Source organism: Drosophila ananassae, chromosome XR, assembly GCF_017639315.1.
Source record: "Drosophila ananassae strain 14024-0371.13 chromosome XR, ASM1763931v2, whole genome shotgun sequence".
Classification (NCBI taxonomy): Eukaryota; Metazoa; Arthropoda; class Insecta; order Diptera; family Drosophilidae; genus Drosophila; species Drosophila ananassae.
Window position 1 is genome coordinate 21,494,192 of NC_057932.1, and position 26,405 is coordinate 21,520,596.

The 26,405-nt window shown below is 51.8% G+C and overlaps 2 protein-coding genes across 13 annotated transcripts in view; one reads left to right on the forward strand and one right to left on the reverse strand.

Moving 5' to 3' along the window:
* Window positions 1-17: 17 nt before the first annotated feature.
* On the forward strand, window positions 18-21,184 carry LOC6501887 (moesin/ezrin/radixin homolog 1). 11 transcript variants are annotated; one of them, XM_014904152.3, is made up of 9 exons: window positions 18-203; window positions 14,561-14,680; window positions 17,728-17,907; window positions 18,058-18,189; window positions 18,404-18,430; window positions 18,569-19,335; window positions 19,399-19,795; window positions 19,864-20,076; window positions 20,144-21,184. In XM_014904152.3, exons 2-9 carry the CDS (start codon window positions 14,666-14,668, stop codon window positions 20,306-20,308), a joined length of 1,896 nt encoding a protein of 631 aa, XP_014759638.1. In that variant the 5' UTR covers window positions 18-203; window positions 14,561-14,665; the 3' UTR covers window positions 20,309-21,184. The 11 variants fall into 11 exon arrangements, with proteins under 11 accessions (XP_014759638.1, XP_044573486.1, XP_014759642.1 ...); XM_044717551.1 differs by lacking the exon at window positions 18-203 and adding an exon at window positions 378-536; XM_014904156.3 differs by lacking the exon at window positions 18-203 and adding an exon at window positions 5,660-6,007.
* Window positions 21,185-21,695: 511 nt separating this feature from the next.
* LOC6501941 (zinc finger CCCH domain-containing protein 13) overlaps window positions 21,696-26,405 on the reverse strand; it is a 32,861-nt gene continuing 28,151 nt past the window's right edge. For both annotated transcript variants that reach the window (XM_014904187.3, XM_001966695.3), the window contains 3 exons: window positions 26,123-26,349; window positions 24,353-25,116; window positions 21,696-24,291 (listed from right to left, as the gene is read on the reverse strand). In XM_014904187.3, the coding sequence (XP_014759673.1) occupies window positions 22,448-24,291; window positions 24,353-25,116; window positions 26,123-26,349 (2,835 nt within the window). In that variant the 3' untranslated portion in view covers window positions 21,696-22,447. The remainder of the gene's footprint in view (window positions 24,292-24,352; window positions 25,117-26,122; window positions 26,350-26,405) is intronic.

Consider the following 26,405-nt stretch of genomic DNA (forward strand, 5'->3'; position numbering starts at 1 on the left):
GCGCCACAGCCAAGCGCTCACGAACCCATCCCTTTTATACCAACAGTTTTTGTGTTTCGTTTCGCTCTTTTTTTTGGGTTTTTTTATTTCCGTTTTTCCTCAACGCCGTGGAAACGAAGAACATTTAAAATTGCGAAATATAAAACACGTGGATACTCGAGGTCGAACCACATTTGCCAAAGTCCTGAAAGCATAACGGAAATGTAAGTTAGAAATTCCAACGCACAAGCGAAAAAAGCGCAACAAGCCGCCACACGGACACAGGCACCTACTCTCTTTCACGCTGCCCCTGTCTCTCACTCACACACACCATCGCACACACCGGCAAAAGTTGAGCGTTTTGTCGCCCGCTTTGGTTTTTTATTCGCTTATTCGTGTTTCGTTTGTTCAGCGACGACATCGAATTACTTGTCGTGTGTTTTTTCCGCAAGAAAACAATAAATAAAGTACATTTTTATCGTACTTATTCCAGTGCGAAGCATAGCGACTGGGCGCCGCAAGGGACAGAAACAAAACAACGGAGTGCATGTGTGCCTGTGAGTTAATCACTTTATTTTTCTAAAACTTCCATCTTAGCCCCCTCGATCAGGCTCTTGGGCAAAAGTTAAAAATAAGCGTTAAAAGTTAATGCAAAAGCAATGCTGAAATACCGGTACGCCTCTCTGTGTGTGTGCAGGGACAGAGACAGAGGCGGTGAGAGAGGGAGAGAGGAGAGAGGAGAGAGGAGGAGCGCCTGGCGTGAGTCATTAACCGGCATTTAAAAAAAGTTAAAAAGAAAACACGAAGAAGCCAAGTCAACGCTTGTGTTCCCAAATTCAACTCCCAATTCTATCGAGCTTTATTGTTTATTCCGCCCAACCGACTCCCCAGCACACACACCCGTCCAGCGCAGACAAAGGAGCTTCCCGTCCAGCGGAATCAGTTACTCGGCTTTTTTCAGAAAGGAGCGAATCGAAAATTCTGCAGCTGCTCCTCAGACTCGGCTCAGTTCGCGTAGCTTAACTTTTGGCTGTTCTGTGTGTGAGGAAGCGTGTGAAAATTGCAGCCGCCACTGCCACTCCAACCACCGTTTTCCAAAGTTTTTCATTCTAACATGGAGAGGTAGAGGAAGAGGTAGAGGTACTCGGGTATGCCGGTCCGCGTGGACAAGGTGCTGTTTGTGTGCCCTCCGGTATTGTGTTACTGCTTTGTGTCTCGCAAGTAGCTCACTTCCGTCTTTATCGAGTGTCCCTTGTGTCGCTCCCTCCGCCCAGCTCACCTTCGGTAATATTTATCCCATTAGCATGAAGTCGCCCTTTCCAGTTAGAAGCTGCGTGAGGCGCTCCTCTCCCGGCAGATTAGCTGGCGATCAGTGATGGCAGCTCTGGAGGGTTAGCTGGGAGCTAGCTAGATCTCTTCCGCCACCGCCACCCCACCACCTGTGGAGCCCCCAGCTCTGCCGTCCTGAGGTTCGGCTTTAAAAGCAGCCATCTCTGTCGACTGATGGCTCGTCTGATGGCCTCTTTTCAATACGGGTTCGAGAAGCTGTTAGAATTCCAGTTCTTCGGCTGGCTCTGCGCCTGCTCGTATATTATTATTTATTATTATTGAACCGGGGCACTTTGGGGCGGTCTTTAGGCCCGAGCGTCCACTGCTTTCTTTTGTGATATGTCATTGTCAGGGTCTCTGTTTCTGTTTCTGTTTCTTCAATGGGAGAGCTGAGGCTGAGGCTGAGGCTGTGAGTCAACCGATCTCGTCTAGCATCTGACCGTCGCTTCCCCCACCACCAACCACCTAACACCAACCACCCCTTCCCACTCCCCTTTCACACATTCTCCGGCCAATTTGTAACGGTTTTGTGTGGCACTGAGAAAGCGACAAAGTCGTCAGCTTCTCCATTTCTCATTTCTCAAACGAATGCCGTTCAATAAGCCGAAACAAGTTGCCCGGGAATTGATCGAGTCCAACGACTACGCGCTTGGAGCTGCGGCTTAACGCCATTAGAGAGAAGTTAGGGGCCAGGATGATGGACCCACAGAGTACCCATTGAACTCGGAGTCATGCTAATCCGAAATGGATAGAAGAAAGATAGATGTCTGTAGGAGCCTCACTCCCCACATTTGTTTGTTGGCATTTGGAAGCCGAAAAGTCTGCTTCCGAGAGGAGCTCTCTCGCGTCTCCAGCCGATCTCTATTAGCTCATTTATCTACGAAGTGGATTGGACTTTGCTGTGGCCTGCATCTTATTTCATTTTGATGCGCTCGCAAAAAGTAATGGGTATGGAGATACGAGAAATGCAAAAATAAAACCTGTTTTGGAGGCCAGTGTTGCCATTTTCGCGAAATTCGTGTGGCTGCTTGCCAGAGTCTCCGCCTCCATCCTCTGCCGCTGCCGCTGCCTTCTCGCTCGCTCTCTCTCCTTTCTCCACTGCCTTCCAGTTAAGACCCCAAAGGAGGTAGGACAGGAAGGAGCGAGGAAGTCAGGTAAAAGGCACCCAAAAACTCCAGGTAAAAAGATGGGAGCGTGAGATCACGCTGGGAGCTCTCGACACTGCTGCAAGTCAGCAATGCCATCGCTAAGAGCACCCACGACTTGCCAACCGGGAGCAGCAGTTCGCCAAGGTCCGGACTCCGAGCTGTGTGGATATGTGGATATGTGGATTTTGGCATTGAATACACAAAATTCGCGACACCGAAAACAACTGACGTCATATGGCTGCGGCTGCGTCTGTTTGCCGCCCAAGTGTGCGCTGAATTTGTATTTATTTATTCAGAAATACGGAGCAGGCGAAGGCCCAATGCTACCGCTCAGGTACAGTGAACCCCCTGACTGGCGACAGCGGGTGGGAAGAGAGAGACCTGGGTCTCAGAGTCCCCCTTCCAGTCTGCCCTTAGTCCCTTGAGGCGACACCCCCACCCGACCTATCTAGATGCTCGCAGGGTGGCCCCACTGTACCTGCAAGCTATTGCTTATTTTTGCACGATGATTGCAATTTGAATTATTGTGTTTTCGCCGCTTTTTCGCTGCGAACTTGAAATTTCGCGATAAAAGGAACGGAACTCCCTCTTCTTTCTCAATTTCTCCCGCTCTTAAATTGCCCTCGAATTATCCGCTCTTGTGTTTGCTCAGGCGTCGGCTTTTTGTGCTTTTATTTACTTTCCTCTCTCTCTCTCTCTCTCTCGGCCTCCCATTTCATTTTTTATTATTTGGGATTTGGGTGCAACAAGTGTGCGGCGTTGGGTTGGCTGTGTTTTTGTTTTTGTTATTGTTTTTGTACCGTTTTTATGTTAATTAACCAAAACGAGTTGCCGTCGTCGTTTCTGTTTGTGTTTTGTTGTTATGCTTGACTAGTTAAGCGCATAGAGCGAGGGGCAGAAAGAGTGGGCCCCAACCCCTGAGAGAGATGGAGAAAGAGCGAGGTCGATCGTTACGTAATGGGGGAAAAGATGCTTTCAAATTTGCAGGCGTTGCCACCTGACCAAAAGTGGGCCCTCTGCCCCCGCCCCCACATCCAGAAAAACACTTGTTGCTCTCCGAAAACTTCAGGAGCTCCACTCTCTTTCGGGTAGTTGATGTTCTCTTGTGGAGTCTGCTGTGGATCGTTTAAATTGAGGGAGAGAGGGAAAAATATGAAAATCTACGGACCTTTGCTGTTTTCCAAACTCTCCACTTGCATTTTGGTCTGGAACTGCAGCGGCCTCTCTTAAAAGAGAGCGCGAGGAGCGAGAGGTACTCCCCGCCTGGGCTCTATTTTTGGAAGTCCCCGATCTTCCAGATGCCAAGTTTAAGACTTCCAGCCCGCCCTTCACCCATTTCTCGAGATGCCGCGGCGCGTGAGAAATTTATCAACGCCATGAAGGGCTGAGTGGGGAGGGGGGCTCACAAGATCACTTAGTGGGTCACTCCAAGAGGGTGGGGAGCTCAGACACTCCCATTGGGAGCTCCCAGGGTCGCTGGGGCTTGATTCTGGGAGGGAGAAGGCCCTCTTGGGCGAAGCTTGGGATGTAAATGAAGTTAAGTATCTGGGAAGTGCCGGCTCCGTCGTTCTTTGTATTCGCTTCTGCTGGCAGCGACCTCCGGCCGCCCCGGACGACCGCCCCGCCCTCCCTCGCAGAGACACTCCACTCGCCCGTCTTCGTATCTTATCTTTCTCTTTTCAACTTGCACAACACTTGCGTGGGCTTTTACTTTTCTTCTGGCCGTAGCTGCTGCTCGTTAAGTGCTTTTGAAAGTGAAAGAGCGGAGCGCTGGCAGAAAAGAAACCCTCGAGGAGGAGCTGCCAGCCGCGGAAAGAAAGGAGGACTCTGGAGTGTTACAATGGCGGTATGAGTCTGTTGGCTAGTTGGTTCTGTGGCCTAATGTGCTGCCCAGTTCCAAGCCGTAGATTTTCGTTCTGGCCAAGTTCCAAGAGCTGCTTCGATTCCACTCTCCATCAGCCCGATGGCGCGGCTGATTAGGAAACCGTGTACCCATCCGATGATTGCGTGAGCCACTTGAGATAACTGCCGGAGCTCCTTCCCGCTGAATTGCATTTGATTTCGCTGAAGAATTTAATTTGTGTCATTTATAGACGCAGCTTAAGTTCTCCTTCTGCCTCCGAGATAAGGCTGGCGCTGCTGTCGCTCGTAGTTTCAGTTTCTTTTATCAATTGTCGAGTTGATAAACTATTTCGCGCTCCAGGGCCTACGTAAGGTTCTAAATTTAGCTCGGTTAGCTACGGCTTTTATCCCAAAATTGCCTATAAAAGGCGAAGAGCTGCCATTGGGCTGGTCTACCGCCTACCGCCGGCCTCCCCTGCCGAGGGTTCACTGTACCTTTCCCCCCGAGGTCCTCGAGGGCGCTACTGGCGATATGCTCGTATCGCACTAATGCTTCCAAGTGCGTGTGCTGGAATGTTCGCCCCAAGGTCTCGAATAGCTGATATCGGTTACAAAGTTCTAGCGAATGCGACCAACTTCTTGCCAGGCACGGGCACGGGCACGGGCACAGGCGCCGTTTGTTTGTGTTTCTGTTTCCAATTCCGTTGCCTCGGATCGACTTACCGTATCTTGGAAGTTGGCGACCGATGCGGTTTCGACACCAGACGAGGTTGCCCACCCCATGCCCCCTCTATACCCCGGGGGTTAGGCGACGCAGCTCCAATAACTGCGTCGGATGATTGGCATCTCGGCCCGGTATCCGAAAAGTCTCCAAAGTGCATCCCGTGCGGGTTAAGCTGCTCTCCACTATGCAATGAGTCTTTAATGGGCACTAAGTGAGAGCGAGTGTCAGTGAGAGTGCGAGAGCTATCTTTAAGCTCCACGCCACGCCACCCCACCCCCTCCACTCCTACTGCCGCCACTCTCTTCAATGGCTGTTATAAAATTTTGCTTAACTTGCTTACGCAGGCAAAGGGAGCCCGGAGCCCGAGTGGAAGGCGGAGAGAGAGAGAGTGTCTAAGCGGGCTCCAAGCAGCGCTCCCACTCGCCCGGCTCTCTCCCAGTGTTGGGAGGTCTCGCTTTAAAAAGGCTAAAAGGCAGGTAAAAGCGGTTAGATCCCGCTATTAAGAGAGGCATTGGCGGTAAAAGCCTCCAAGTTGGCTCTTACAACTGGCCAGGTGGGGCGAGAAATTGGCCAAGTCGGCAGTTCTCTGGCGTGGAGCAGCGCAGCGGCAGAGGCAGCGGCAGCGGTGGAGCTCGGCCACAAAACTGAGACAGTCGCGACGGCGCGCTCGTTTCAAGCAGACGTTAACGATTTGGTTCTTATCCAGCGACCCCCGCTCTGAGTGCGTGTTGTGCTTGTGTTTGTGCCCTGTGCTACTGCCACTACTGTTCTCGTTCTCTCAGCCGTTCTGATTCTGATTTTGGTTGTGTGGCTTTTGGTGTGGCCTACCACTCTTACCACTCTTCCGCTGCCGCAGCTCCGACTTTTTTTTCGTGTGTTCTTTGGTGTTTATGCCGCACGTATCTCGGTGGATCTGACCCCAGAGGAAGCAGCAGATCAGCGAGCAGCCTGCAGGATCCCCCAGAATCGAAAGCAGCGAACTGCGGTTGGTATTTGAAGCTGAAGCGCACCTGAGTGCATATGCTCCGGTGCAAGAGAGTGAGTGAGCGAGTCAGCAGCTTGTGAGCGAGCGAGCGTCTCGGTGTGTGAGTGCGAGAGAGTGGAGTGACCGACCAGAGGTGGACAGTCAACGGCTTTTCTAAACTGACATACTTTCTAAAAAGCAGCAACAACCACCAGAGGCAGCAAATCTCTCGGCCAGTACCAGCAAGTACAGTGATCTCCCGGTAGGGGGGACTCGTACGGAGACTGAAATGAAAATAATCTTAAGTTTTAAAATATCACGTTCCTGATCGCACCAGTCCGGTGCTGAAAGCTTCACTGTTGGGGGGCCTAGAGCCGCACACAATCACTGCAGGCTGGGGCTGCCCCCTGCCACTCCCCCTTTGGCGGCCCACAAAAAGCTGAAAGACTGGTGGCGGACCAGTGGACCTGGCCAAAGCTAATCTGGCCGAAACTAACTGTAAAATGTCATCTACTGCTATTTGCGGTGGCAGGTCCAGCCGCCTGGCTATGGCCAGAAATGCACTTCCTCTCGCCGAGTCCGGTTGTGGCCCGAACGCTGTGCCCAACTTGGCCGAATGTCTTGTCCAGCTCTCGGATAGCAGCGCTCCCGAAAGACATCTTTCGATGGCTGTTGGCGTTTCCCAGAGTGCAGCTCGTAACGTTTGAGGCAAGAGCGTTTTATGGCCATCAAAATCTTAATTATGATGGATAAAGCACTTTTTCCGAGTGCCAGTGGAGGGGCAGTGGAGGGGGCCTCTGCCCGCGTCATGCGATCGTCAAGCTGCGCTGCCGACTTCGGACGCTCTGCGCGCGTGTCTCAATGCATTTAAATTCGCTTTTTAATTTCTCAAATAATAGAGTAGTGCATATTAACGTTCAATTTCAGCATTTTATTATGCCCCTGCCCCTGCCCCTGCCTCTCTCTCCGGCTGTGTTTATAAATGAAATGTTTTATCAGGTGCATAAGCCTGCTTAATCTGCACCTGACGCTGACCGCGTGCTTTCAACACAAAAATGCGAGGCACAGTGCTCCCTCGACATTGGGGATTCGGAATAATGGATTGCCTCGCTGTCTAGGATCCTTGGCCATTGTTTGGTTGCAACCACGGTTGCACGGAGCCAAAGTCCAGTAACTCGTTTTCCAGAGGCCACCTGTTGCTTGCCACCTGTCGGGACGGCTCTTGTGGGCGGTGGGTGGAAGGAGGGGGTACTGGATAGCTGGATAGCTGGCTAACTGGCGAGCGGAGAGAGGGCCAGATCATTGGCCGCATTGCTGGCATTCCGCAGCTTTCTTTTGTTGTCTCTCGCAGCCTCCAAAAGTTGCTAATTTCGCCGTTGGCAGCCGCGCCCGAGAGCCCAGGCGGAAGACTCTGCGCGCGGCTCTGAAGGTCTCTGGGAGAGGAGTCTATAAACAATTCGATGACGCTTCACTGGTTTTCAATAAATTCGACTTATTTGCATAAAATGCCCCATTCCACATTCCCCCCACCCCCTGCTTGGTGCCTGGTAGTGATTATTGTTGTCATTAGCACAAATGTCAAAATGTTTCTGGAAACAGGTTGATATTTTACCTCTTACGAGGGAGGGGCCTCGGGTAGCTTGGTACTCCTCGCAGCGACAGTCAGAGTGGAAATAATTTGGGGGGTTCTGGCGGCAGACCCTCCAGGGTAGCCCCCACTTCTAGCTCCAGCCCATCGGCTGGGCTGGAAAAGTGCACACGAAAGCTCAAAAGAGCTAGCTCAAGGGAGCTAGCTCGCTCGAAAAGTGTAAGACAAGCTTGGGCAGCATCTACTTCAGTTCGCCTCTTTGGCTTCTCATCTCATCTCATCTTTTGTGTTTTCCGTTTTTGAATACTTCAATTACACTTGCGCCCCTGTGGTGGTGAGCTCGTCTGGGCTTCGACATCGATGGGCACGTTTCCACGTACGCGAAGGTGAGGAGGCGTGGCAGGGGCGGCCAGGGGGGCAGCGAAAGATCGCCAGACATATTGCACTTGGTTCCAAGTTGACTCCAAGACGCCGACTGTGACTGTGGCGGAGGCAGAGGCAGAAGCAGAAGCAGAAGCAGCAGCAGCAGCAGCGACAGCGACGCTTTTTCGTGTTGCGTCAAAGTTCAAGGTGTAGAAATAAAAAAACCACAAACACACATATGTATGCCTTGCGATAAATCTCCGGGGCCGTGTGCGGCGATAATAACTCCATGAGCCGCCTTTTCGAAATTTTTCGAGCCTGAGCTCATCACTGAGCTCGTTTTAACCTCATCGCCGACACGATTGCCATTATTAGTACTCTATTACTACTGAGGCGACGCACACGCTTAAAAATAGTCGATTAATAATTGAAGGAATGACTAATGGCTGGCTGGCTGGCGAGGACTGTGATTGCTGCTTGCTTGGCGTGAGTCAGGTGTCAGAAGGTGTCAAGATCCCGCCAGAAAACGAAACCTATTAGGGAAGAGCTAAAGGTGAAGTGCGGCTAAAAATAGTCTCCGAGCTGGGTTGTTGAATTAATTGAAGGTGAACACTAAGGCTTCGAGCTGAAGGCTGGGAACCAGTGGGAAGCATGGGGCAGACGCCAAGCAGAACTTATTGGCGGGCTGTGATAACTCTGCTCGGTTGGCATTAAAATTGCTAATGCGATTGACCCGCCCGCCTGAGGGGCGAAATGGAAAGTGGCGTTGCAAGATGCAGTTTCCAGTATTAGATAATCGGCGGATGTGCGGCAATTAGCCAACACTTCCGCCGCCGAGCCGCCGAGCTTTTCCAACACTGCTGCACACCTGCACTCACCTTGTCGCTCAGCCATCTGCCACTGGCCCCCCCTCCCCACCCCACCCCTTTCATCGAAATATAATCATCTCCGCTTTGTGGAAAACAAAAAAAAAACAAAAGTTAGTTGCCATGGCTGTCGGGTGTTTGTTTTACTTTTTAATGTTGTTTCTGCGGCAGCTGTGTGTGAGGTGCTGAGTGCGATTGTCTCTGCCGAGCGCCTGTGCCTGTGTGTGCACATTTTCATTAACGCTTATTTGTTAATGGCTCTAGCTCCGGCGCTGGAGCTGCTTCTCTCCCTGGCAGCGAATAAATCAATCAGGTGGAGAGTCCATCAGGTGTCCTCCACCGATAGATCATCGAATGATCTCATGATCTCATGAGCTAGCACCTCTAGACTCTAGAATCTGCATTTTATCCAGGTGGGATTAGCTCCTGAGTCACCTCCCTATTTGGGACGCTATCATAACAAAACAAATACGGAATTGAGTCACTAATCCGGCTAAGTGAATTGCCGAAAAACAGATTATTAATTCGGGGCGTTATCAGGTGCGTCAGGTATTTTTATGCCCCCTAATTGGGCCCGCTGCGGCGGCTAATAGGGCCAAGACAGCAATACGGGCCGCGAGCAATTGAAGTTGGGCCGCATACGTCGGATCGGCGTATGTCTAACCTCAAAACCCAATGTCACGCATACTATTTGCCCTGCGGCCTTAGAGCTGTCTCCAGTCCCCATCTCGCCGTCTTTATCTCGTCGCTATTGTTCGCTGCGATATTTGCTTGCCAATCTACGGAGCCACTCCGGCGTTTAAGTGAAATTTAATCAGTCCGTCCCGCAGTGCAGCAGTTTCTCGCAGTGTAGCAGACTCGAAACAAAACGATATGAAACGGAATGAAATGAAATTAGCCAACAAGCCGAGCCGTCCCTCGGCCAGTCATAAATAAGCTGCGAATAATATACGGACGGGGGACATAAAAATAAATAATGCCAGATGGAGCTGGCTCTGTCTCTGTCTCTCTGGCTCGCTATTAGTGGCCTGTTGCATCATAGATCGGCGTGCCTCGGCGCACAGTGCATGCAAATTGTGTGCGTTTCATAACCTCCGGAGTCTCAGTCCTCCCCATCCTCCTGCTCCCCGCGGATGACAATTCATTTGACAATTGCCGCTCGTCGTTTTGTCTTTCGCGAATCGACGCTTAAACAATTGTCGAACTCGGTCTGACAGCGAAATGAAAATGAAAACGAAAACGAAAGCATTAGCCATCGAAAGACAGTCGTAAATAAGCCAGGCCAGGCCAGGCCAGGGCAACAAGTGGGCTGGGCGCAGCAGTTGGCCCAATAAATAAGCGACACGGGGCGGATGAGTAACGTGCTTGTTTACATACTCCGGTGGTGACTGTACCTGTACCTGTACCTGTACCTGTACCTGTACCTGGCCCATCTCCGGCCAAAACACTGCTGTCTGGTAACTGGTTTCCAGTGGGGGTCGGTGCTGTTTGCCTTTTCTGACTGGTGCTTTGGGAATTTGGCGGTGAATAATATTCCGATTGAATGCGCCCGAGTTATGGCCACTGCGAGTCGATAATTACGTGGCGCGTTTAGAACTTTTCTATATTTGCTCCGCTGGACGTGATTTTGGCGAGATGTTGTTCCCCACAATTATGGGAGCAGCTTACGATCACCCTGTTCCTGAGTCAGACTCAGGAGCTTCTGCCTTCAAAAACTCTAAACTCGCTAAGAAAGCCATGAATTACCCCCCAACTCGCTCCCCACCTCCCCCCAGAACGCGAGCTGTCAGCCCGTCGGTTATCGACTCCTATCGGCCCTGGTGTCTTGTCGACATGCGACCCAATTGCCTGTCTGCAACTATTGATGTTCCATTCCACTTCCCATTTATTTGCCGATTTCTAATAGTGTTTGCCTTGTTGCCAGAGACAGAGCCTCCCCCCCGCCCTTATCAGGAGTGTGTTCTGGGCCCCGGGTCCCCTATTTGCCAATTTCTAATTGTTTTCCCCCATCTGCCCCCCCTGCCCTCTGGCATTGTCTGCGGCCCGCTCGTATTGTTGTTCGGTGAGGCATATAAAATATTTTTAGGCCAATTGGCCGCGAGTGTGTGCGGGGAGTTAGATAAGATATGCACATGATTTCATTGTAAACGCTGTTGGGTCACTATTTGCTGTTGTTGCGTTGTCGCGACTCTGGCTCCGACTTCGACTCCGGCCGGAAGTGGCTGTGACAGCATTAGCTGCCGGGCCGACTTGGTTCCTTTACGTGCCTCCCAGCCCCCAGCCCCCAGCCTGGCACGATCGGCAGCCGCAGCCCTTCCAGGTCGCTGCTCCAGCCCTGAATGTCGTGTGGGAGGACCGCAATTGAATGATGCGGAGAGCACAGGACCGTGGCATTATAATTGCTACCTCAAATGGCCGGGCTGATAAGCCCCGGCCTCTTATGTAATTTGACCCAATTAAGATTATCGATTCAAAAGTAATAATAACAGTGGTAATAGTGGCACTGAACATTTCAGGGTGAGCTCTGCCGCGGACGTATCACGGCGCAAATTACCTCTCCGACAAAACTTTCCACTGATTGAGCTTGGGGCTTCCCCCTCGCCCCCGGCAATCGGCCAAATTTGTCAGCCAGATAAACCAACACACGGCGAACAATGGCCCCGCCTCCGGGCCGAGTGGGGTGCTTTGCATGCCAGCTCTGACAATTGACGAAAACAATTAACGGCGATCGGTCGGATCGGATGGGGGATGGCGGATGGCGATGCGAGGGGCGTCCGGAGCAGTTACATAATGTGGAGGGGGCGCTTCAGGTTCTTCAGGTGCTTCACAAGGAGCTAATTGCTCGGATAGAACTGAACCACAAACTGGCAGATGGGCAGAAGGGCCTGCTTCTGATGTGCCATGTTGATCTGCCCTGATGTGGGGCCTCCCGTCCAGACAGTCATATGTTCCTTACGTGCCCGATTATGTTTGCTCTCCGCTATCTGCCGCGTTTAAGCCTAATTTGCTTCATTAGCTCGTCACATTTGTTATTATTCCCCCGCCCTCGATTAACATTTGTTTTCAGTTCTGGAAGAAGAGAAATTGACGTCAAGTTGGAAGACTATTCTCTACAGTTTCAAAGAGGGTGTATTAGTTCAGGAGGTGGCGCAGTGGACCCTCCACTGTACGGGGTATCTCGGACTCCACACTCCACTGTTCTGGCCGTCGGGTTGATGAATTGCTTCCACGCTGTCGGACTTGTCGCTCGCTGTTGTTGGGATTTAATGAACAGCTGTGGGGCTCGGATAGATGGTGCAAGAATAAAACAGAGAAAACACGACTAAGTTCTAATGTAATTAAGATTTGTGCCGCGCGGCTATTTGGTTTGTTTTTTTATTCCCCTGCCCCGGATCCCGAATTCCGGCCATTCATAAGCCACGCCGGCCGCACATATAGCTCCATTATATAGTTTACTTGGTCAGGCCGATCGCACCATTGCCTGCCGTGGCGCATTTTAATTATTGGACTCGAGCGACCCAGGCCCCAAGCCCGAAGAGAACCACGAAAAATGACAAATAATTGTTGAAATTAAAAGTGCCCGCCAGACGGAGACGGAGACCGAGACTGGGCGGAGAAACAAATGAAATGCCCATTATTATAGACTTTTTTTTAACAGAAACGTGAAGAAAAGTAAAAGCTGCGAGTGGGAGGAAGGAGGGGGCGCTTCCCCAGTTAAAATAATGGATTTTAAAATGCGCCGCGCATACGCAATGCCAGTTTTCCTTCTCATTAAGTGTGTTGGCTCTGCGAGGGGTTCCGGTGACCAAACAATAAACGAGATTTCGGCCCCGCTCAGGGTCCACTTTTGTTCATTTCTCTTTTAAGTGAACCCATTACTGTGGTTAATGGATATTAAACACAAACACAGGCAGTAAGAGGCTCTCGGGGTCGGATCTCGATCTCGATCTCGATCTCGGCGAAGCCAAAGTTATGTTATGTAAGCCTCCCGCCTTTGGACGCGCGATCTATCAGTTATGACTGCAGAGGCTCACTTATTGGCCGAATTAATAGCAAAATGCCATCTAAAGTGGCGGCTAAAAAGGAGAACCTGGAGGGCCAGTCCTCCATCTCCATCTCTAGCTCCATCTCTAGCCTGGGAACGGCTGAAATCCCCCAGTGTCATTAGACTCAACTTACACGCCATTCAAATTAAAGTTTAAATGCCCTTCTGTAGTATTAATTGCAGATAAACTTGCCAAATCATTTCCGCGAGCGGCCGGCGATCAAAGTTGCCACAGAACGGGGCAAAAAATCTAAATAAATGAAATAAAATCGCAATCAAGCTGGACGAGAGCCAGCAGAGGAAGTGACGCACTGCGATCCCCAGAATCCGACTCTATTCATTCATAAAATCGGCGAGCGAGCGAGCGAGGCACAAAAGAAAGAATCGAGGCAGGATGCACTTAATCACGGCTCCCTGGACCCGGGCCTGGGCCACTCGGTTCTCTATTCACGCCTCAATCGGATATCAGGCCGAAGGAATTCGCAGCCGTTGATTAGCTGGGCAAACAGAGCAGGGCCCAGAGCACAGGCCCCACCGAAAACCCCTTCACGACAGCAGCATGAGCTCATTTCACTCGCTGCTCGAGGAGCCCTCTTCAAGTTCACGCAGTGGCGATAATAAATGCGGCATGATGTCATAATTTGTGAAAACCCGAACAAATATTTTTAAGCAGAAGCGGAGTCTCGATCCCCTGGGACCGTGCCTTCAAAGGGGCTATTGTTTCCAAGGGGACTCGCCTGCCAAGCCGAGAGCCACGCTTGCCGAGTCGAGAGCAGTCTTGCCACTTCTGTTAACTCGGCGCTAACTCACCAATTCATTATCCCGCCAACAGCCAATACATTAGGGCCTCAATGACTCGCTAACGACGAGGTGCTCGCCTGGGAAAGTTCAAGTGTCAAGTGCGTCGGATTTAATTGGGTAGAAGCTCGCACACACTCGGCAGGCCGGCCTTCCCCGCTCTAAATATAGCCTTTTCGCCGAACGCCAATGCAAATATCAAGTGCACCCCAAATAGGGGGCAAGCACTCTCCGAAAACAAAATTATGGCGGACAAATTTGTGAAGAGCAAACTGGCTGTCAGGTGCTGGGATTAAAACTATTCCATTATGGGGAGTAAACAAGATTTTGGACTGTGGCTCTGGGCTTCTAATTGGTTGCTGGAGGCGCTTAGTTTCAGTTTTCAACTCGGAACTGCTTCGTTTTCAGACTGTGCCTTCTTGAGGGCCCTGAGAAAGCGGCCAGTGAAGAGCTATTTGATCAATTGGGTGACTAACCGCCCCCGAACGGGCTGCTAGCTCTTATTTTGGCCTTATTGCGCTGTTCAGTGGCATTGGGTGCACTCTGCTGTCTCCGTGCCAGGGAAATCATAAATACTTTTGAGTCTATACCGCGTAGTGCCTCAACTACACTGCTAGGGCCCTCTTTCGCTCCGCTTATAGCCGAGATTTGTCATCCTTCTGACTGATTCACTCGAGCTCTGCCTGGGAACGTTTTATCGGAATAGCAGTTGTGGCCCCATTATGCGGAGTGCCATTACTCTGCCGCCTTAACGTTCTTTGGTATAAAAAGCGAGTGCTTTGATTTTGTGCAGCCTCAGTGAGGTGGAGCTGCCGGTCGGTGAAATAGCTGCTAGGCTAGGGCTAGGGCTAGGGCTAGGCTAGCCCCCAAACAACTCTCGACTGATTAATTTTTTTTCCTTTTTCCCATTTCAGATTGCAGCACACAGTAGAAGCCACGAAGGGTGAACTCGACTAAGCCAACCAGTCAGGAAGAAAGCAATTCGAATCCGTCAGAAAGAAAAGACAGGAAGCAGCAAGATGTCTCCGAAAGCGGTGAGTGGAGGCTCGAGGAGAAGCCGTAAATTGCCAGAGCACTGATTTGGCCAGAATCTGATAAGTCCAGACGCACACTGCTGGAGTCGTCAGTAAATTAAAACAGATTTAACGAAGAAGCCAGCTATCAGCCATCAGCTGCCTCGCTCTTATCGCCGGCACTCGAACTGCAATTGTCGTCAATTGCAGAGTGGGGGATCGGGGATCTGGCATTCGATGGAGGACTTCCTAGCGATAATCGAAAAGGGGGGATGGCCACCCAAAGACGTCATAGTTTCGCCCACTGTTGACGTCAGTAGTTCTGTTCTGTTGTTTGTTTTCCGATTTCTTTCGACATCCTGCCCTCTTGGACATTTGCCAAAAAGTTTCATCATGCTTCTGGCGCTTCTGGCGTGCGGATTTTGGCGGGCAGGGAGGGAGGAGGAGTCGTCATCGATACCCTCGAGAGACGCTTCCTCCCTCGGGGTCTTAGTCTCGGAGTGACATGCGTGGACATCGAGGAGGAGGAGATAGCCAAATCGGTCGTCTTATCGCAGAAAATTTGATGGCATTCCCCTGTGCTTTGGCTAGTGATGGATGGACGCAATTGGGCTTATGGGGCTGCGATCACGTGTCTCCATTACCGGAGAGGCGGAGAAGTGTCGCCGATCGAGCAGAAAGCCGTCCAGCCAGTGGAAGTTTCTCCGCTAATCGTGCCTGAACGGTTAGCACAACTTTCCCTTTTTTCGCCGTGGATTTTCCTCAAAATACGTTATGCGTTTGCCCGGCTGTTTCCCGGGCGGCCCGGGAGGGGTTAATTGCTCTCGGAGGCAGAGGCTCCGATAAAGTAGAACTGACAGCGAACGCCTCGTATGATTGACGCTGATTTGTTTGCCCACCTTGGGCTGGGTCTATTAGGCAGTGCCTGCGCCTCGCCGCCTGGCTGCCTGGCCGCCTGGCCACTGGCTACAGCACAGGTCGGGGCGGCAGTGGCTAGAGCACTTCCAGTTGGCGGGTCTTCCAAACCCCCAATGTTCTGACCTGTGGTGTGCCGAGCGCGGACCCAGCCGACCTCCGGGGTCGGCCTTTGTTGCCTCTGTCTAATTTTAGATGCATAATTAACATGCAATTCATATTAACTTGACAACGAATGACTCGGACAAATGTGTGAAGCGCCCATCGCCCATCCACGTCCCCATCCCATCCCATCCCGTGCCCCCGAAGGCACAAATTAAGTTCACTTCTGTTGTTTCTTGGCATTTGGTCTTCGTTCTGCCGCTTTCCCACTGTTTCTCCATTTCTGTTTTTTCTGCCTTTCCAGCATTTTCCATTCCTGCCCCTGCCCAAGCCCATGCCCATGCCCATGCCCATGCCTGTGTCCATGCCCATGTCCACGACTTTCTGCTTTCCTCCTCTCGTTTCGGCTTAAAACGTGCCGTGACTTTTCCATTTTCCTCAGTTGCCGCCAGACAACCCAGAGAACCGCACTGAACGCGTCGCGCTCCGAGGCCTTCCCCCGGAACTGAACATTTTCCCAGCCGGAGATTTGCATAGAAAAGCGTAATAATTCAAAAACTACTGCGGAACCCCTTCTCGGTGCCCAAAATGGTCGTCGTCTCCGACAGCCGTGTCCGTCTCCCGCGCTACGGCGGAGTGAGTGTTAAGCGGAAAACGGTACGGAAATTCTTAGTTCTAGAGTCTGAGAGCGTGTATCTTCGGCTGATCCGAATCAGTGAGACAGTTTCATTGCTGGCTACTGCCTTCTGGAAAAAGCGTAAAACTCAAAAAGCATGCTTTTGAAAACGTTCGAAACTGGTTATGAGCGAACTTCCGTTTCCAGCAGCAGTTTCTAAACACCAAAGGGAGGGGGGCTCTTAATGCGAAACAGAAACAGAAACTGAAACCGCGTTGCATTAACCCAAAAACGTTAATTGGATTGAAATGAAAAACGTTTTCAATTTCCTACCATTGTGTCACGTTTGATATGCATTCAGAAGCAATAGCAGCAGCAGAAATCAGAAAAGCACAAAAGCACAAAAGCGGGGAAAAGGCAAAAAGCAAAAGCGAAAAGCAAACAATGAGCCCAAACCGAGCTGAACACTAAATACTAGTGAACTAGAGAGCCCGAGCGATAAAAACAAAACGGCCAGAATGATGAAATTGGCCTGGAAGTCGAACAACTCAAAATTCGGTTTCGGGTTAAGGCTGGAAGCGGTTCCCATGGTTGCAAGTGGGCCAAAGCAATCGAAGTGGAAATCGCTATCTGCCACTATCATTTTGAACTAGCTCCGACTGTTAACCCCAATCAGGTGCATGGGGGGTTGTCCCTTTCGGCCATCCGGGGGGCCGGAGGAAGGGAGATCCTCCACCTTTCTCTTGTATAACTATCCGGTCTGGAACACGCTCTCCTCCGAGCCGCCCCATTGTCACCCGAACTGTCATGCCTGATTGATTTTTGCTTCATGCCGAGCGTGATTTTCCGCTGCGGCCCGCTTTCCTTTCTCGGACCCATCTCGCTGTGTTTTCTTTTCCGACCTGGCTGGCTGGCCTGGCCTGGCCCCCTTTGGCCGTAAGCCCGACTTATGCAAGCCAAGTTAGTTGGCTTTTGCGAAACGAGAGCTCTCGGCACGTGCCCTCCCCACATGTTGGGATGGCGCGCCGCTCAAATCCCGTTAATCCATCGGACACTGACAGCGTTGGGCAAGCGATGGACGGCGGATGGAAGCCACCCCCCGCACTAAGCACTACGCACATGGCACATGACCGCGTTATCGACAAGTATCAGGTATTCCGGCGCTCGAACTTGCAAATGAAGTCGCGTTGTACTTCCATTTGCACGAATTGGATTTGATTGTGCCTTGGAGAGAGTCTTGGAACTCGAAACCAAAGGCCTAGTTCGCTCGAAAGGTTGGGCTATGGGGTAGAAACTAAGGCGGGAGAGTGTCAGTAGCAATAGTTTGTATCCTAAAGATGTTTGGTTTAGTATCCCTACATCTTGGGTAAGTAGAACTAGGCCTGATTAAACTAATTACCAAACTCAAATAATTACCTCCGCTTCCTCCCCACAGCTAAATGTGCGCGTCACGACAATGGACGCGGAGCTGGAGTTCGCCATCCAGTCGACGACGACGGGCAAGCAACTGTTCGACCAGGTGGTGAAGACGATCGGCCTCCGGGAGGTGTGGTTCTTCGGGCTCCAGTACACCGACTCCAAGGGCGACTCCACATGGATCAAGCTGTACAAAAAGGTAAGAACTTCTCCACCCCACAAGTTGGAGAGACCACTGGTGGATAGTGGATAGAGGCTAAGAACTACTTGTAAGGAACACTAACCGATCGATGGGTGAAGGCCATGTCTAAAATATTGTTTGTAACCTTTGCAACGACTGCCTGCGTAGCCCGAATCGCCGGCCATAAAGACCATTAAGTATTTGAAGCGCGTCAAGAAGTACGTGGACAAGAGGACGGCCGACAGCAACGGGATGAGCCAGGCGGAGACCAGCGAGGAGGACGACGACGCCGACGATATGGTGGGCTGCCACGCCGAGAACCAACACCAACCCGCAAGCCCCAGGCAGAACTCCCAGCTAGCTCCTTAGACCCTGCCCCCGAAGTCTAGATTTCGTAGCATCCTCTAGCCTTGCCTTAAGCTTAGTCCCAGGGAATCATAGCACCTACTATCTACTAATGATCTAATTCTAAATATTCTTTTGTGTATTGTTTACTGCTGCACCCAAACTACAGACTGGATCAATGCCGTTTTCGACTTGGGTAACACTCAGCTCCTCGCACCTTAGCTACTTTCGTTTATGATTTGTTTCCATTTAGTTATTTTTCTTTATTTGGTTATAGTTTAAGCGTCAATTTGAGTGCGTATTCTAACTCTGCAGTGTCCTTTTCCCCCCACAGGTGATGAACCAGGACGTGAAGAAGGAGAACCCCTTGCAGTTCAGATTCCGCGCCAAGTTCTACCCAGAGGACGTGGCCGAGGAGCTGATCCAGGACATCACACTGCGCCTGTTCTACCTGCAGGTGAAGAATGCCATACTGACCGACGAGATCTACTGTCCGCCAGAGACGTCCGTGCTGCTCGCCTCCTACGCCGTGCAGGCGCGCCACGGGGACCACAACAAGACCACCCACACAGCCGGATTCCTGGCCAACGACCGCCTGCTGCCGCAGCGCGTCATCGACCAGCACAAGATGTCCAAGGACGAGTGGGAACAGTCGATCATGACCTGGTGGCAGGAGCACCGCAGCATGCTGCGCGAGGACGCCATGATGGAGTATCTGAAGATCGCCCAGGATCTGGAGATGTACGGCGTCAACTACTTCGAGATCCGCAACAAGAAGGGCACCGACCTCTGGCTGGGTGTCGATGCCCTCGGCCTGAACATCTACGAGCAGGACGACCGTCTGACGCCCAAGATCGGCTTCCCGTGGTCCGAGATCCGCAACATCTCCTTCTCGGAGAAGAAGTTCATCATCAAGCCGATCGACAAGAAGGCGCCGGACTTTATGTTCTTCGCCCCTCGCGTCCGCATCAACAAGCGCATCCTGGCCCTCTGCATGGGCAACCACGAGCTCTACATGCGCCGTCGCAAGCCGGACACCATCGATGTCCAGCAGATGAAGGCGCAGGCGCGCGAGGAAAAGAACGCCAAGCAGCAGGAGCGGTAGGTTTTTGTGGTCACTCATCAACTTTGGAACTTTGCTAATCATCCTAATTTGTTTTTCAGTGAGAAGCTCCAGCTGGCACTGGCTGCCCGCGAACGCGCCGAAAAGAAGCAACAGGAGTACGAGGACCGCCTGAAGCAGATGCAGGAGGAGATGGAGCGTTCGCAGCGTGACCTACTCGAGGCCCAGGAAATGATCCGGCGGCTGGAGGAGCAGCTCAAGCAGCTGCAGGCCGCCAAGGACGAGCTCGAGCTGCGCCAGAAGGAGCTGCAGTCGATGCTGCAGCGCCTCGAGGAGGCCAAGAACATGGAGGCCGTCGAGAAGGCCAAGCTCGAGGAGGAGATCATGGCCAAGCAGATGGAGGTGCAGCGCATCCAGGACGAGGTCAACGCCAAGGACGAGGAGACCAAGCGGCTGCAGGACGAGGTGGAGGAGGCCCGTCGCAAGCAGGTCAGTGCGGTAAATTGAAAACTATCCACCTTCCCAAAGAATCAGCAATAAATTCGAGTCGAATCTTGGACTTTCAGGCCGAGGCCGCCGCCGCTCTGCTGGCAGCGTCGACAACGCCGCAGCACCACCACGTGGCAGAGGACGAGAACGAGAACGAGGAGGAGCTGACGAACGGCGACGCCGGCGGCGACGTCTCCCGCGACCTGGACACAGACGAACATATCAAGGACCCCATCGAGGACAGGCGCACGCTGGCCGAGCGCAACGAGCGCTTGCACGACCAGCTGAAGGTAGGTCCAATGAGTTAGACTCCTCGTTTCACTAAGTATCACCATTCCCTTGATTCCGTTCCTGCAGGCCCTGAAACAGGATCTGGCGCAGTCGCGCGACGAGACGAAAGAGACGGCAAACGACAAGATCCATCGCGAGAACGTCCGCCAGGGTCGTGACAAGTACAAGACGCTCCGTGAGATCCGCAAGGGCAACACAAAGCGTCGCGTGGACCAGTTCGAGAACATGTAAGGCTCCTCCGGCTTCGGCTCCGGCTCCGGCTCCGGCTCCAACTCCGGCTGCCGCAGCTCCAGCCCAGTGCTGGAGAAGAGGGAGACAGAGGAGCTGAGGCTCCTCGAAATGAAAGAGAAAGATATAACTACAAATCAAGATAATATAAAAGAGATGGTGAAGAAGAAGCAACAAACATAATTCCGGTCGCAGCGACCTCCAACACTGCAACTATATCCCCCCCGGCCACACCCCGTCCCCTCTCGGAGAGGACCCTTCCTGCTAAGTTGAAAAAGCGAAAATATTAAGGATAATTATTGTTTGACCGCCGTTTTTGTCAAGTAAAAAGAGAGAGAGATAGAGAGAGAGCGCTCGAGAAGGAGGAGGAGAGAGCTTGTATAGAGAAATCGAGAAGAATCAGCCAGATATACTTTACCTAACACCCCCACGCCCACACGCATATTATATATATATTGTATAACCGACAAACACGGCCAGGACGACCAGAAGCAGAATCAAATAAGGACAATCGGAGAGCCAGAAACGAAAACACCATTTTTCCCCCAAAAATAGAAAATCTACACATTTCTCCTTTTCCCAATGGATTCATAGAGAAAACGGACCGAATAGTAATGGAAATCAAAACAACAATAACAATAACAACAACAGAAACAGCAACAAACAACAGTCTACTACAACAAATAACAAAAAAAAAAACAGAAAACTATTTGCATTTTTCCCCCGTTATAATTATTATTTTTATTATTATATAATTACTATTTTTTTTTAAACTTGTATAATTAAATAAGAACTTGATTAATTGTTTCTTAAATTAACTTGAGAGAGAGCAACAAACAAAAATGAGAAGAAATATATAAAGTATTTTTCTCCCTTTAATCTATTTTTGTTTTGAAAGAAAAGGAAAGATTCTTAAAAAAAGAAAACGCGAAAACAAACAAAAACTATTGTGAAAAAAACCAAACAAAAAGTTTTTAAATTAAACAATAAAAATGTAAAACAAAACAAGCGACTGCGTTTTTTTGCGATTGCGTAGATGTTACATTGTTTTAAGAATGTTATAGTCAAATAATTAAGTAATTTTATCACTAAGCTTTTTCGGAAAAGTGTCAAGACTAAGCCAGACTTAGCAAGACATGCCACATTAAAGGTGCTTTTATAAATGAGCTTTTTGTCCGACTAAGATTTCGGATAAAAGCTATCTACAATTTGGCGAGTATAAAGCTGAAAGCTTTGTGTAAAAGATACAGTTCGCCTTGGAAGTATCTACTTGGGCTGAACTCTCTTACCAAGACTGGACTTTGTTACCAATAGCTTTCAATTTCAAATGTAACGTTAAGATTGAGTCCAATCCAAACTGAAAAGATATTAATTTATAGAGTCGTTTGGGTATTTTTACTAGCGCTTTATTAATGCAAATGTCAAATTGATAACAATAGATACATCGGCTATGTATGTGTTTACATATAGTTCGATTATTTAACTATATTATGTTTACAGATATCAGATATCGGGGCATATGTGAACTGCATAGCAAAAAAAAATAATTAGAACCTACCAACCGCGCAACTTCGGATATTAAAGAAAAAATACAAAAAAAAGCAGGTAAGTTCCGAGACGATTCAGATCCGATTACCCTTTTCGATGGAATCCTATACAGTAAGGTAAGTCCTCTTAACACGATTTCTCTGAAGGCACATAAGTACAGGGGCTGGCGCCGGATTGGAGTCCCCAATCCCCCATTTAAGGCGCAGATTGGGCGGGGAGGGGTACATAGAACATTAAGAACGCATTGCTGCGGCAATTGAGTATGTGTCGAGTCGTCGTAGGCAGCTGCCACTGTGGTCTCCTTATCCTAAATCTTCGTTGGTTATTTGGCCTGTGGCAGAAACCTCTCGCTGCAGTCCTACACTCCTAGAACTTAAGAACTACATATGTTTCTTTGAGCACTTCTTGATTCGGCTTGGTCGAGTTGGCGCTGACGAGCTTATAGTTGGCCATTCCCCACAGGGGTCGCCCTGTGGTCTGAGAGTTCTGAAATCTTCAAGTATTCCTGCCACTCCGTAACATGTCTTGTCCAATAAACTAGGTTTCGTTGCACGGCTCTATATAAGTATATGTATGGTATGGTACGCCCCACGGCTAGTAGGGGTTAACTGCTGCCAGACCCACCCGTCCTCCGGACCTGGCGAACACCGGCTCCGCGTAGCTGTGTCTGTAGCCCTTCGGCATGCTGTTCAGCTGCTGCTTTCCGGGATTGCTCGCTCCGGAGTCCCCCACCGGCCTCGAGGGCGGCGGGCCTGCACCTGCCGGGGAGGGGTAGCGCTCCAGGTGGCCGGAGTTCTTTGTTTCCACGTATTCCCGAGAGTGAGCACGTCCGCGATCTCGATCTCTTTCCCGTTCACGCTCACGTTCTCGTTCTCGTTCGCGTTCCCGCTCTCGTTCCCTTTCCCTTTCCCTCTCGCGCTCGCGCTCTCGCTCCCGTTCTCTGTCGTGGCGATAAGGATCTCGGGAGTGCTCCCGCTTGTAGTCCCTGTCCCTCTCCCGCTCCCTGTCTCTGTCGCGGTGACTCCTCTCCAGGTGCCGGGTGGACTGTGTGGGCTGTGGCTCCGGTTCCCATTCGCCGCGCGACCTCGCCCTAGACCGACTGGGGGCCACGTCGGCGTGACCCACCACTTCCTCCACCTCCTCCTCGCCCTGGCTCCACTGCTCGTAGGTGGTCGGCGGCTCCATTGAGCCACGCCGCCTGCGGGAGGAGGACCTGTAGGGGTCCCGGCTGTGGACTTCCCGCTCTTCCACGTCTGGGTAGCGGTTTACAGGCGGTCGCTGCTCCATGGCTCGGAATTTGTCCTTGGCGTCGTGGAAGCGGTCTCTCTGCGAGCCGTGGGAGGGTGGTGGTCCGAACTCGCGCTCCCTCTCTCGCTCGCGCTCCCTTTCCCGGGTCTTGGGAGTTCCCTCGCCGTAGCGCATTCCCGTTGACTTCATCATCTTTTCCATGGACTGGATGTACGGGAGACTCTCTGCCTCTCGGTAGGGATTGCGGTCCCGAGACTGCTCACGATCCCTGTCTCGCTCCCTCTCCCTCTCCCGTTCTCTTTCCCTGTCCGCGTGCCTCCTCTCGGTGGTCCTCTGGCCCAAATCCGTGCCCCGGTGAACGGCGGCGTATTTATTGTGGCCCGCGGCCAGTGGCGGCGGAGGAGCTGGTTCCTCCGGCTCGACATAGCGCTGGCGATACCTCTGCCCGTCCGGAGAGTCCCCGCTGTAGTTCTTCAGGAGCTGCTGCTTCTTGGAGGTGTACTCCAGGAACTTCTGCTTGTCGGTGAGGTTCTCCTTGCGGTGGGCCAGGTGTCCGTGGTGGCCGTGTCCCAGTCCATGGCTGTGCAAGGAGCTCGGCTGGAGCTGCTCCGGGTCGGAGTCCTCGAAGTCGTCGAGCGGATCATCCAGGCGGGAGCGGGACTTGCGCTCCCTCTCGTGCGACAGCTTCTTGTTCAGCAGCCGGTTGATCTCGTTGTACTTGTCCGTGTCCCGTAGCTTGCCGGAGGTCTGTCCCGCGTGCTGGTGCTGCTCTTGCTGCAGGACCCGGTTAAACTTGGCATCGTAGTCAGCCGGACGCATAATGATGGGTTTGATCTCGTCCTCGCGGTTCCAGGACTTGTTCGAAATGGATGCTGGGGTTTTGGTCCGATCTCTGTCCCGTTCGCGTTCCCGCTCCCGTTCTCGATCTCGTTCTCGCTCACGCTCCCTCTCCCTCTCCCTCTCTCTCTCCCTCTCTCGGTCCCTCTCCCGCTCCCTCTCGCGCTCGATCTCCCGCTCCCTGTCGGTCTGTCGTGGCTGATACGGCTTGGCGGGCAAGTCCCTCAGGTAGCTGTCCTCCGGAGGTTGGACGGCGCTCTTTCGCTTCAGCTGCCCGTTGTGGGGCATGGCGATCTGCGAAGGCTTCAGGGCAATGACCGAGTTGTCCGCCTCGTTGGACCAGTGCTCGTCATCTGAAAAGGCGTGAAGGACATTGTAAGGGACTCCTAGGATTCTGAACTTTCAAATACTCACCGCTGGAGCTGTTGAGTTCCTGGCGCTCCGGGCTTGGTGCCAGGTCAGAGCCAATGCCCGAAGATCCCCGCGACGAGACCTGCTTGCCGTTGGCATTCGCAGCAGCAGCTCCTCCTGTGGCGCCTCCGGCTGCTCCTCCGCCAGGATTAACTACGTTTGGATGTCCAGGCTGACCCGGTTTGGGAGCGCCCCCCACAATGAGGGCATTCCGGCACCGCCGCAGCTCGATGGCTGTGAGATTCCCCTTAGAGCGATGCACCGTGTCGTAGTCCCTCGGGGGCAACAGCAATGGCGGTCCGTTCCCGTTCAATTTGGCCCTCAGCTCGGCGGCCAGGGAATCGAAGAGGTCGCTGTTCTGCTGCGGCGTCAGGGGCGGATGGTGGAGCAGTGGATGCCCGTGTCCGTGCGAGTTGGCGTGGCTCTGGGACTTGCCGTGCGGCGGGGAGCGGGATACAGGGGAGGACCCTGCCAGACCCTGCTCTTGTCCGTCACTGCACTCAGACTCGCGGGTGCTGTTTCCCGTGTCGCTGCCCAATGAGCTGCTGAATCGCTTGGGAGAGGACGTCTCGTGGCGCCTTCCCTGGTAGCCCCCAGTTCCTCCTCCGCGGGCGGACTCTCCTCCGCCGCTCTGTTGTGACTGCAGTGGGTGGTGGTGCTGGGACGAGGGTCCTCCCCCTCCGGAGGACTTTGCATTGGATTCGTGCCTCTTGTCCCCCCCGTGGCTGTTACTGGAGTTCATGGGGATCGGTGGAAGGATTCCCAGCCTGCAAAAGACAACAAATTTATGTGAGAGAGTGTGGAAAAGTCGGTTTTTTTTATTTTTCTCATGGAGCTCCCTTGAGGAGATGGGGGAAGGTCTTAATGCGACAATGGGTCCACTTGCGATGGTCATATCTCAGCCGATATACATCCGATCCTTACACGGAATACCTTAATGGATTTGTGGATGGATTCCCTATTAATCTGCATTAAAACATTGGATCGACATTTTTTATAGATTTTTTGTTATTTTTTCTTATGGAGCTCCCCTCAGAAGATGGGGGAAGGTGTTAATGTGGCAATGGATCCACTTGCGATGGCCATATCTCAGCCGATATACATCCGATCCTTGCGCGGAATACCTTTATGGATTCGTGGATAGATTCTTTATTGATCTGCATTCAAAGATTAGATCGTCATTTTTTTGTAATTTATTGCTATTTTTTCTCATGGAGCTCCCTTGAGGAGAATGGGTAATGGCCTAAATGTGAAAACGATTAGGAATCGATTCTGTAAACAACTAGCTGTCTATTGGAATGGATTACAGTCGCGCCAAGATCGGTGCTGAGTCCGTGATGGGTGGGGAGTGCTCTCCGCCTACTTGCACGGCGGAAAGCCTCGTAATGCTCCGTGGGAAAGCTGTGGAAATCAGCAGGCAAGCCAATTACCCGGCACAGCGACTCTCCTGAGAGCTTGCCATTATCATGACCACCGTCATCCAGCACCAGTACCATTAGCATCATCATCACCATCCCGGTGGCAGGGCGATTACCACGATTACACGTCAAGCGCTTGGATGGACGGCATTATTCCACGCGAGTGTGTGTCTAATGGAGTGCCTAAGTGGCTGCCTCGGCAACTGCAACTGCATTTGCAACTGCTTCCTGCTCGGCACAATTAGTTAAAAGTTGCACAACAAAAGTGCTAAAACTTGAAACCCGAAACACTCGCCGTTAAGATTACAAGTTTGTTTTATGAATGTGGTGGCGTGCCCCCTGGAATCGCGATTACCTGGTCTCCAGCTCCTCAAAGCGCTTCTGGTTGTCCGGCCGGTTGATGAGGATCTGCAGCTGTAGGTGCAACGCCTCCGCCGTGGTCTCCGAGTCGCAGCGGTAGGCGTGGACGTGGAGCGGGCACTTGGTGGCCGGGTTGTAGAGGAGCAGGACGCAGGCGACGATGTCGTCCGTCTGCACGGAGCTGGTTATGGCACTGTGGGGGATCAGGTGCTTCGAGGCCCCCTGAAAAGAATAAAAAACATGCAAATGTAGTAGGTTTTCTCAGGTGGGTGAACCTG